At 36.9% G+C, this 13,012-nt stretch overlaps 1 protein-coding gene across 3 annotated transcripts in view; it reads right to left on the bottom strand.

The window, feature by feature from the left end:
- Positions 1–13,012, bottom strand: part of PDLIM3 (PDZ and LIM domain 3) — a 28,887-nt gene that overhangs the window by 2,628 nt on the left and 13,247 nt on the right. The window contains exons 4-6 of one of the 3 annotated variants that reach the window (XM_005698725.3): positions 8,442–8,509; positions 3,197–3,460; positions 1,519–1,649 (exon numbers count right to left, since the gene is read on the bottom strand). In XM_005698725.3, coding sequence (XP_005698782.1) covers positions 1,519–1,649; positions 3,197–3,460; positions 8,442–8,509 — 463 coding nt within the window. Of the gene's footprint in view, positions 1–1,518; positions 1,650–3,196; positions 3,461–8,441; positions 8,510–8,872; positions 9,061–13,012 lie in introns of all 3 variants that reach the window. The other 2 variants (XM_005698726.3, XM_005698727.3) reach the window with 2 other exon arrangements.

Genomic DNA, 13,012 nt, shown 5'->3' with positions numbered 1-13,012 from the left:
TCATTTGGAAAGAACCAGGGTTCCTTCAAGCATAATTTATTCTGAAACAGGACCTTAGGAAACAAAATTAGTTAAAAAACTGTTGTTGTAGGAAGCTGTTACCAAATGCCCAAAGGAACAGAGAACATTTTGCATCTTTCTTTTTTTAAATTGTGGTAAAATATACATAGCATAAACTGGACCATCTTTGCCATTTTAAGTGTGTAATTCAGTAGCATTAAGTATGGTCACAATTTTGTGCAGCCATCACTGATACCTATTTCTAGAATATTTTCATCATCTAAAACAGAAACTCTGTAACCAGGAAACATTAACTCTGTATTTCACTCTCCTTCCAGACCCTGGTGTCCTCTATTATACTTTCTGTCCCTATGACTGGACTATTCTAAGGTCCTCATATAAATGGAATCATGCTATATCTGTCTCTATGTCTCTGGTTTATTTTATTTAGCAGAATGTTTTCAAGGTTCATCCATGTTGCAGCATATATCAGAATTTTCATTCCCTTTTAAGGCTGAATAATAGCATACTTTATGGATATATACCACATTATGTTTTTCCATTCATGTGTAAATAGACATTTAGGTTGTTCCCAACTTTTGGCTGTTGTGAATAATGTGGATGTTGTGAATAATTCTGTGGATGCTGGTGCATAAGTTTTGGTTTGAGTCCCTGCTTCCAGTTCTTCTGAGCATACATCTAGGAGCGGAATTGCAGGGTCCTGTGGCAATTCTGTTTCACTTTTTGAGGAACCGCCATACTGTTTTTCCCAGTGGTTGCACCATTTCATATTCCCCATCGGCAGTGCACAAGGGTCCCCATTTCTCCACATCCTCACCAACGCTTATTTTCCATTTTTTTAATAATGGCTATACTAATGGGGCATTTTGCATTTCTGTGCAACTTTTGAAGGACAGTATATATCTTTTGGACACGGAAAATCATTGGTAAGAGCATGAACTCTGAAGACCCCAGGAGTGGGCTGGAAACCCAACTCTGTTTCTTACTGGCTGTGTGGCTTTGCGCAAATCTACCCTCTCTATGCCTCATTTTCTCTTTTGTTAAACAAGGGAAATAACAGCTCCTACCTCACTGAGTTATTGTGGGGATTAAATGATCACATGTGCAAGGCAGCTTGGCACAGGATTTGGGACATAGTGAGTGTTCATTCCAGTGTTATCTAAAAATTTGATGATTATGATAGCCTGGGATATGGGGGAGGCTGAGAAATCTTGCAGTATTTTATGATCGATAAGCTGAACTAGCCCTTGACTACTGAGATAGGATTTATCTTTGATGATCTTTTACCATCAAGTTGATGGCTCCTTAAATATGTTCTGGGTGTTCTCCTCCTAAACCAGGCAACACCAAACCCTTTTACAGCAAAGAGTCATTTGACGACTGATGAAAATAAATTTTTAGACTTTCATTCCCATTATGCTTGCTGCCCTCCCCTCCCCTGACCCTTGCAATAACCTCTGTCAACAACGTCTCAGCAGACATTCACGGACTGCTCACCAGGGCCATCGTTCACTAGTTCCTGGAGCACCCTGAAGGAGCCCGACTGGCGAGGCTGACTAGGTTCATTCCGATTGTCGTGGAGCATCCGGTACACATCCGACTCGGGGGGCACGGAGGCCGTGGGTTCACTGAAACAACATGGCAGGCGAAGCCGCATCAGGAGCGTGCGTATGCGCAGGAAGACACAAGATATCAATAAGCAGTGACTGCTATATTTACAGCAACTCCCGAACAGAGATTCCGTATTCTCAAGTTAATTTCTATTACAGCTAAGTATAATGTGAATTCACACGGGTTGCCTTAAAAATATCATTGATTAACCTGGGGGTCACTTCAGCACTTCTCCATGTGGAAGAATCTTTTGGAGGGCAACTGAAATGTTGTTAGGAAATAGTAATTTAAAAAATAATGCGTGCGTCTGATGGATATATAATTATAATGTGAACAAAATTAACCTTTTAGAAATAAAAAACCACATATGTGTGATAGAAAGTGCATGAGTGAGCCCAGTTTATCTCAGTCATAAAGATGTTAATAAAATTCAGATTCAATTTTGATATTAAACCAAATATCAAATATGGTTTAGTTTTGTTAACTCCTGATTCAAGGTAACATTTTGCTTGTAAATCAAAGAATTCAACTTGTTAGTGTTTGAAAACGCATAATATAGTGACTTTCACACAGAAGTCAGTTGTATAGGCTACTAAATAGCTACATTATAATTCATTTACAAAAATGATAGATGATATATTTTAATAAACTTTCTACAAATATATTCATGATGAACAATAAAAAATACCACAATAAAAATACATGTCAGGCACTGTAATATTTTACTATTTTGTCATTTAATTGCATTATCTAGAAAAGGTAGTTGCTATTTGCACAAATTTTTATTGCCTATATCATATTTGGAAATAATCATCTTACGTATCTGAAGCTCCTTGCAAATGGCTTTGAAATACATTATGCTATTATTATCTCATCCCAAGGGCTACCTTTGGGATATTGTTACATAGCACTTGTAAGCATCATAATACTTTATAATGGTTCTATAATATTGAAAGAAGTAATAAGGTTTTATCTTCTAATAAATCTTTTTAATTGAAAAGTACTTTGAACAAATATGCATAATAAAGAAGAAATTAGTCAAAATAGAGACCAATGGAAATTAGATATCTACATTAGTAGCCTGAGATATTCACTTACAAACCTTTACTCATGGCACAAATAGTAAATGGAAAAATAATTAACTCTTCCACAAGCTGCCATTAGAAGAGACAAAAGGTATCATTTCTTTTAAAACTTCTCTGAACCTCCCATCCCTTCCCCAGTTTTTGATACCCAAAGAAGAAACACAGTATCCCAGATTATAAATCACTTTTGAGAAGTACTGTACCAGAGATTTGTAAAGTACATTGTAGCTTTTCAAAAGACATGTACATTTCATCCTGCCATGATTTCATTTTATTGCTATCTGTCACATAAAACCCTGCTTGCTTAATTTCCCAAATTGCCATTATCACAAGGCCTAGATATCTGCAATAAATCCTTAGTACTTTTTTTTTTCTTGAAAGCTTTCTTTCGATTAAGACAATGTTACAAGATAACAGTAAAGTCGACATTGCCCATGTGTTTAGTTAATATGCCCACGGTTCAGAAAGACTCTTATTACCTCATCGAGGGTGTTTCCCCTAGAGCTGTTGAAACCTGACCCTGAAGTGTTTCCATAATATTGTCATCTGAGTACAACTGCATGGGTGTATTAAATTGAGCATGTACAATCTTCACACCAGGAAGTTCCATTTCCAAAGGAATGTTAGGGGCCATCTTAGCAGCAACTTTCAAGTCACCTGGGCAAATAGTACTAAGAGTACTGAGAGAAGAAGGGGTGCTACGCCCACTGCCGCCGTCAACACCGGACGGAGTACTGCGTCCGCTGTGTTAATGCCCACGCCACACAGAAGACGGCACAGGAACCAGAAAGTCCAGACAGGGGGACACAGAGAACAAGCACAGAGAGGTTAAACGTGAGAGGTGAATTGAACCAAGTGGAAGAGAAATGCTTATTTCTGGCTAGAATTTGTTTTAGAAAGGGAACACTTTAAAAGATTCACGACTGAAAAAAGTTTCACAGAATTAAAAGATACCGGTGATACTGCATTTTTTGGCTCCGCTGTACTATAAAATAGGCTCTGCTAGGTGAAAGCTTCATGGGAAAAGAGTGGTGTAGAAAGGAAGTGGCTCAGGGGAATTGCATTAGCTGGAATCCTTTTACATTTCTGAGCTGCAGTATTTAAAATTAAAATATGAATGAATGATCCTACGCAAATAGTAATATGAATATGCAGCGTGAAGATCCAATCAAATATTTAGGCTAAACATTGCAAAACAAGTATTTTCAGAAATACAGTTGGGCTCAATTCAAAGTAATTGGCAACTTGAGGTTATGTGATAAAGATTCTGTTTTATGACATTTTATAAATATTTTGTTACTATTTTAACTTTTTCTATTTAATTCTCTAATTTTGTGGAGACTACACATTAAGAAATTGTTTGGTGACTTAATATAGGTCCTAGAAATAGCCAATAAATGCTTGTCACCTTGAAATTAATAATTAGAGAGCAAATAAAGTGATCTCAGACTCTTTGGATGCAACTTAGGGCTAAGATATGTATATATATTTCTTTAATGCACAGCTATTTCTTGCAAAATTTTGAAAGCACATATATATTTTCATGCATATTTTTCATTTCCTTTTAAAGTCAAGTTAAAGGAACTTACCAAAACACCAGAAAGGCCAGTCATGCAATTTTAAGAACTACAGAAATTTCATATTCTCTATGAATAGAATTCTCTACAGATATGAGGTTAGTCATAACTGACATGCTGATGACTAAAAGTCATTTTTCTACATGCATTTTAAATGCAGCATGACAAATGCATTTTTTTGAGAAATGGAATATATTGTGTGTTTTTTTTTAAGCATAGTTATTTAAGACAAAGCCAAAGGAAATATTAGTATTGATGTCAGCTTCTATCATGTCTGCAAGTTAGTGTTGCTGTAAACTCAAGGCAGAGAACAGTTTATATGGCGTGTTTATCTCAAAGTCAGTGTTCCCTTAGGGCTCAAGTATGGCCCCTGCCTGCATTTACTCTCTAGGGCTATTAATGTCAATCTCAGGCCCATACAGAGAGGAAAAATTCCAAACCCAATATATTGAGGATTGATTTTGTTGGCTTCATCAGTGTTGCAGCCTGGTTAGTCTGGGCAACCCATGTCGCTAAATAAATTACAAAAAAATTTTTTGTGTGTTGTGTTATCCGATTTGACCTGCACAGACTAAACGAAGCAGGTTAATATGAATGTGCTCCTTCACTTCCTGGCTGTTAAGAACCTGTTTGAAACCCAGTCAGTAAATTGGCTGATCACGCACAAAAATATCAAGTGGTTTATTCACCTTTTTCATAGGGTTAACACTATACTGGTTGCTGAAATTGACTTCAGTTGGTAAAAGAGTAGAAATGAAATTTCAGTTAGAGTGCAGTTCAGTCAGGATCATACCGATTTGACCTCAGTATAATGAAGTTTATTAAATTGTAATTTAGGGATTTGAGACACTGAATTTCAATATTGGGAGACTGGAGCTTAAAATAGTGAACCTTTTCCACAAGCATTTTATAACTACTCTGACCTTACTGTGTTCCCGGCATGGTGTTAGATAGTGAAGATGTAAACTATGGTTAACTCAGAACTAATAGATAGAACTTATTTTGTAGTTGTAATTAATATTATTTTTCCTCTCTTATTAGTGTTCTTATATACATGCATGTCTGTGTACATAATTTTGTTTAAGCAGAGATTGTGTCTTCTATTTCCTAGTTTCTTAATCACTCTATTTAAGGGCACATGTCTATCTATTCACATAGGAAATAAAACCTAAGCAAATGACAATTATCTTTTTATACATTTCTGGAACGATTTTAAATAAGCTCTTGAACTGATGCTTAAAAAATAGTTTTCATGGACTCTAGTCACTGCGGAGATAATCATGGGTCAGCATGACCTATTCCTGTGACTTGGAAAGGTAGATACTGCTGAAATTTCATGACATTGAGCTATTGACTTGGCAACCTGTAAGGCTGATGATACACTCAATTACTCTCATACAACTGGATAGATCATTAGACACAGAACTCATTTCCCTGCTGTGTATATGGACTTTTGGGGACGTGCTTTCGGATGCAGCTTGTCCAAAAACCACTAACCGGATTGTATTTTATCACTTGGATCTATAAACTGCCTTATATGTACTTTTAATGTTAGTTTTGACTTTAAACATTTACATATTTTCATATGAAAACACTTTTCTTTTAATATGGGTCAGTTATGATGAAACCATTAAAAGAACCCTAACTAGTATTAAGACCCAGGGAGATGACTATATTGGTATCTCCAACTTACATTTGATTCAAAAGTCATTTATTAATGGTGTAGTTATTGCTTGGTAAGTAGCCACTCAAAATTCCACCTTGATGAAGAATTATTTGGTAAGAACAAGAAATTCGGAAGCTAGAGCAAATAGTGAGGGGCCACAGGAAGACAGGGAGGATAATAGAAGCAATTTTAGAATTTTTTAAGGTTTGTTTACTGGTACCTGCTTTTTAAGCAAATCCTTTCATATCTGGTTTTCCTCTCCCCTCTTCCAAACTTAGCTAGATTGAAAGGCACCTTACAATGAAAAAATTATGAGTAGCTTATCATTATCACCATGTTTGAATTAAATGAAAATATAAAAGAAGGGCATTACGTACCTGAATCTCTGACTTACCCTGAATTTTGCTATTAGACGTTATTGGTCTTTAGCAGAAGCAAGATCTGTGTTACTCGTATCATTTTACTCAAGCCTTATGGAGTTCTTTAGCTCATGTTAGTGAGCTTACATTTATGTTAACCTCAAAAGAATGCAAGTGTATCTGCTTTACTATGCTTCTTTAGGAAGATGTATGTATATATATTTATTCAATAGTAAAAGAGCATTTTAACTTTTAACCCAATTTTTTTTTTAATGTTATTGAGAGTGGGGTTGGAAAACTGTTGAATGTGGGGAAATAGAGAGGGATGTAGAGGAGAATGAAATATGAAGGAGGAAAAAACTGAAAGAAGCCAAAAAGGATTGTTCAAAGTTGCCAGTATGCAGGAGGAATAACAGCTCCTGATTCTTCTTGCTACTCAGGAAGTCTAATTAGGCACTCTCGAGATTTTGTTCCTTTATCTAATGAACATTTGCTGAGCATTTATGTCCTAGCCTCATTTCTTGGTAGTGGAGATATAATATGTTTACATTCTAGTGGGGTCAGATGTCTTTGGTGGTCATTGCCTTATTATTAATAGCATCTTTCTCCAGCTCTTTTACTCCATTTCCTCTTTCTGAGTCTGATATCACAAAATTGGCTTACTTTGAGGTCATTTTCTGGCCCTGACTCTAGCTCATGGAAAGGTCTGCACATGGAAATCATATATCAAGTGATGACTGACCATCCATGGCAAGCAGCATAAACTCAGATGTCTCCAGGGGCCAGGAGGGTCACACATATATGAAAATGGGCCAGGTGTGATATGCTTGGGAGTTAAGGGTATTTTGCCAAGATGGAGAGTAGATGGTCCATCTTAAGGCACTGACCTAAATTCCGTACGTTTAAACAACGGGAGGGTTAAAGAAAACATTGTCTGTGAATTGACTCCACCTATGGACCACCAATTGGGACACCTGATGTAAATCATTGTTCACTGATCTGTTAGGGTTGATCCAGCCGAACCCCCACTTCCTTCCTCTGGGCTGGTTGATGGAGCTGAGGTCAGAGGACTTCAGGTTTCCTGAAGTCACTGTTTCCTGATGCGGCAATACAGGATGTTCATTTCTTTCCTCGTAGGTTGGAATTTAATTTCTAGAGATTTGTAAAGGATCATCTGACGATGATCTGTTTCTCTGACAGACAAGAAGAGATCTTGCTCATTATTATTCCAGTCTATGCACAGTTATCCATGAGGGTTACCCAGTAAATCTCCCTCCCTCCCAACTCTCTCTTTATATTTATTTTCCCCAAGTGGAAAAATGCCAAGTGGCCTCTCTTTCTTTGCAAGTTTCCATGTATATGTGTGTGTGTGTACGTATGTGTGCTAGTCTCTCAGTTGTGTCCAACTTTGCGGCACCACGGACTGTGGCCTGCCAGGCTCCTCTGTCCATGGATTTCTCCAGGCCAGAATACTGGAGTGGGTAGCCATTTCCTCCTCCAGGGGATCTTCCCAACTCAGGGATTGAACCCAGGTCTCCTGCATTGCAGGCAGGTTCTTTACCAGCTGACCACCAGGGAAGCCACACAAGTATCCATAAGAAGGCAAATTTATTTTTATGTAAGAGCTAGAATGAGTGGGATTACCCAGCAGGCTCTGATGACACAGTGAGAACTAGGTGCTGAGATGGGATGAATGGAGTCCATTAAACACAGAAAGCTGCACCAGCCTTTCCACGTTTGCCTCACCTGCTTCTTTACTCCTGACTGGGGGCTGGTTTTCATGTTTGTTCCTGCTAACTGGGCCATCCTGCCCTAGGACAGGGTATGTCTGCTAACCTCAAAGGTCACTGTGTTCTGGATGGGATTCTCAGAGCAGCCGGCGTATCAGTTATAAATACACACAGCGATTGCATAATATTTCACAGCTCTATAATCTTGTCAATATTTACTCTCAGAAATGGAGGTGAGTTGGCTGCTAGCCTCTTGTTTCTTTTGCTTTTGCAGTAAGCTTCAAAAAAAAAAAAAAGTCACTCCAAACACCTAAGAGTTATGTATCTTGGTGATTAGTAGGATTTATTAAGGAGGCATGCACTCCACACTTCACCATCTTAAAGCTTATGACCTGCTTCGGCCTGGGATTATGAAAGGTTTGGGCCGAACGTTGTGCTTGTGTTCAAAGTAGTTCACATCCTGTAAAAACAAAGCGTTAAAGAGCCCCTCAGTGGAGGATTAATATATATATATATTTTTTAGATAAAATTACATGCACAATTGTACAGAAAGGATTATTTATCACCTGATATTGACATGAGTAAGAAGGGTGATATGGAGCCAGAGCGATTTCTTCCTCTCAACCATTTATTCACTAAACGTTCAGGAACTGGCAGACTGGACCCTAGAACCATGTTCTAGATGCTTGTCTTTAAAAGAAAAATCTGATCCGTGCCTTCAGGAAAGTAAAAATCAAACAGCAAGAGCTGGACTTTGGAAAGGAAAAGCAGCCTTACTATCACCATGGAGAGCATGGCAGCCAGAAACCAGTGGAATACTTACTTTTGAGGCGAGCTAGGAATGAGCCCCCGCAGCTGCCCGTGAAGCGCATCTTGTATGTTGCTGGTTGAATAGAGCCCAATGGGTGAGTTATAGGACGCGCTCACTACCTGTCTTTTGTCATCAATGTTTGCTGCTGCAACAAAAGGCTGGGCCCTTCTGTTGTGCGCGGCACCAATGGGTTTGAACTCCTGTACAATGGCAGACAAAATACACAAAGCCACAGAATGCACAACAAAGCCATTAGCGCGCAAACCAACAGCATCGCTCTTGTTAATCAAGGCTTCTTTATCCACTACGAGATTAATGGCAGGGTTAAAGGAGGACTACGTTTGCCGTGAACTGCATATGTGTTGTGAATGTCACTGTATGTTAAGGTGCAAAGGAGCTGATATTATTTGAAGTATAAAATAATGCAAATATTGTACCATTTGTCTGTTCGCTACTGACTTCATCTAAGAAAGTCTCATAGGACTCATTTCAATCCAGAAATTTTGTGTCAAAAATAAGATTTTTGGCTTAGAAAAATGATTCTATGTCACACTGTCTTAAGTAGAACTTAGATAAAATTTCTCTTTTAACATTTCTCCCATTTTAGGAAATAGGAGACTAAAGCAATCAGAAAGGGAGTGAACATTTATGAATAACTGTCCTGCATCATTGTAACTAATCAAGTCTTTTCTCCTGTTTTTTCTTAATTCCTACAATAAACAAAATTCTTAATTTGCATTAAGATGTAGCCTTAAATTTTGAAAAAATAATAGAAATTAAAGGACTTCCATTATTAAAGCAGGAAAAACATTTACAGAAAACCCTCCCTTTTATTGTGCTGATTTCATGTTGTGGGTTCAAGTTTACAGAGACAGTGAATGTAGGTGATTTACAGAAGCATTTTCACTTTATTGCTCAGGGAAAAAGAACAAACTTCAATCCAAAACTCTGAGTTTGAAACATGCCTGAATGATCTGAAACTCTGTTATTATCTTTCAATGTAGGAATCAAGTTTTCCAATTTTTATACAGATGGATAATTTTGTCAAGTCACTAAACTTTTTCTTCTTGTAAGCAACAGAAGAAAACCAAAAACAAATGCTAAAATACACACAAGCTGATTCTCTTTCAAACCTTCTCATTTGGCAGAATTAGTTAAGATCCGTCTTTACATTATTTTCACTCACACATTCACATCAACCTCCTTTACTTTTGTGACTTCACCGACAGTGTTTCACAGAGATCTCAAATAGTACAAACATTTATGATTACTTGAAATGTTAATGGAGACGATTTTGATTTAAAAACTAAAAGCATCTAGTAATATTCTTATTTGTGTCATTTTCCCCTTGTGATTATAGATGAGTAAGGTGTGAAAGTGTGCTTTTTAGAAAAAAGCTTGTGTTCCTTTCTTAGGGGTGGAATCACAGTTTTGCATGGATTTCAGGGACTGCCAACAACTTACATTAGGGACCCAACCAGAACAATGCTTCTTCTTGGTTCTCCTGAGCAGGCAGTCATCATATACACTCCTGTTCCCCCATTTAGGCCTATTGGAAAAAGCCCACTTACAAAATAGCTATGACAAGGCAAATGGGGTGCAGCTTCAAACACTAGCTCTAACAGAGACTTTGACTCCAACTGCCCCAAGTCTCATGGTACCTGAAAATCTGTAATGTGCTGAATAAGAGCTTTTCTCTTAACTACTTTGGACAGCATATTTTAATAGCCTCTTGAACTTGAAAACAAGGTCTGTGATTCTATAGTATGATTGACTTGACTCATATCTTATTGATTCAATCTTTAATCTCCAGAATAATGGCTCACTGCCTAGGAGTTGGTTGAGTGACAATGTAGTTGCTGATATTAGAGAGAAGAATGATTGAAACAATCAAATATGGCTTTAGAAGAGTGCTGAATCCCAGAAAATGTGAAAACATGTACAAAGATTGATACAGTGGTACCATCTGATTGCTTTGACTGATTTAATAATGAATTTGGATTGGCTGTGTTTTATGATTAACCATTACGATTAGCCGTTATTATGGCATGAAAAAAAGTAAATGGGAAATAATTGTAAATAATGACGATGGACATGATTCAAGCCTTGGTTACTTTGGATGTGAAAGAAGACAGAAGGCTAATTGCCCAGTTTAGTTTTGGTGTATTATAAATCTCTCAGGTTAATTAAACGAGTATATAAAGAAATACTGAAGGACTCAAGCTTTGTGGAATTTAGCTTTTTTTTTTTTTAAGTGAGAGTGATAAGCCTTAAAGATGTTGGTATGTAATACCGATTTTACAAAAAATTAGGTAACATAATGTGATCGCTTTATGAGGGAAAAAAAATCTCTGCCCTTATTTCTTAGTCTTAAAATGATAAATAAACATGGATGGCAACTGACCTATAAATGAGGCATCTGCTCTGAAAATATTTGTGCAATAATAGCCCCTAGTAGTACTTCAAAAAGCAGCACATAAGTTAATTAGCTCCAAGCTTTTCTTTGCTATTTTCAGTTTTAGTTATATATTGCAAATGTCACAAAAATGTAATTTGTTAAAATGAAACAATAAAACCCTCTCTCTTTTTCACTCAGATCCTAAAAGGAAATGTTTCTAATACAGGCTTCAAACATTTGTATTCAGGCTTTGCAAAGCATTAGTTTATGGGTTGCTGGAGTTATTCCAAAAAAGCACAGTGAAGTGTATACACTAAAGGTAAACAAAAAATGTAAATATGGCACAGAGAGGCAACATTCTATCCAAGTCTTACATCACTATCGATGGTCAAACAGAATCAAAAGACAAGACCAATTAGAAGCTTGCTATTCTACTTTAATTCCTTTTTATATTTTCCTGGAAAATCATTAGTAATGGAAAAATACTGTCAAAATTTTATCTAGCAGTTAATATAGTCCAGCTCTTGTGTTTCTGCTACCCAGACAACAGCATCTAAATGACGCTTCTCTCTTAGGAATTCAATAAGTAATTATTGCGATTAATTAGATTTTTCAATGTTATTTTTAAATGGTAGGATCTCATATTAAAGAATAATATTTTGAATTAATGAAATGCTAGAGCTGCCAGATTGAAAGCTAAGAAACGTAACAGAGATCTGCTGACACTGGGAGAATGCAGCTCTTGACAGCAATCTCCCCAGTCCTTGAAATGACCTCAGAGATGTTGTCATTCATAGAGAGCTCACCTTTCAGTTTTTCGCTTGAATAAATATTTGGTCTGAGAACTGAGGCAATGACCAGCTTTGACACAACATGTCTGATACATGTGTGACAGTATGCAGAGCTACTTATAAGAAAAAACAGTGGCAAAATTAGGAAACAAACTATATCAAGCGCTCAGATCAAAGTACACTTAGTAAATGATTATATTTTATCATGGTTGAAATGTATCAACAATCCCTGTCCCATCATCATGCTCACCCCTTAAGTGAAGAACAAAACCACTCATATTTTCACTTCAGTGATATGTTTCAAGTGTTCTCCCATAAGTCAGTGGGGAGGAGTTTGGGGAAACGATTTTATGAAAACTCGTTTTGGGCAGGCTGCCGCCCAGTTATCAGAACATTGCAGAATGAAGTTATTTCATGAAAATCTGACAACTTCAAGCCTACTTCTGCACCCTACTTGACCGTGCAGATAGCATGTTTTTATTGTCAAACCTTTTATGGAAAGGATGCAGTCTTTTCTCATTTAGAAAACAGCATTTTTATTTCTGAAAAGCGTCTTTCCTGTCTTGTGATAACTACATTATAATTTTGAATAGTTCAGCTAATATTAAACAAAGATGAGGGTAATACCTTATTGGAGAATGTAACCTTTGAAGAAGGACAAAGAACTCTAACATATACCTTTTGTCCTTTTCTATACTTTATAAAGAAAAATGCACCCATCTGCTCATAGGCATGTTCAGGATTGTCTAGAAGGAGTTTATCCAATGGCCAGGGGTTGATCTAAACAACCTCTAAGGTTTCTTTTAAGCCTAAGATTGGAGTCTAAATTCATAAAATCAAAATTTAGCTATTTAATAATAGCATGGAAAAATGAAAAAAAATCTAGATGTTAAAATTTAGTATCATTTATTACTATAACTGTGTAAGAAAAAGTCCCCAAAGCTTAAACCTATTCCTAGGGGA

This window comes from Capra hircus, chromosome 27, assembly GCF_001704415.2.
Source record: "Capra hircus breed San Clemente chromosome 27, ASM170441v1, whole genome shotgun sequence".
NCBI lineage: Eukaryota > Metazoa > Chordata > Mammalia > Artiodactyla > Bovidae > Capra > Capra hircus.
Note: the sequence above shows the minus strand (reverse complement) of the source record. Positions and strands in the feature narration are given on the sequence as shown.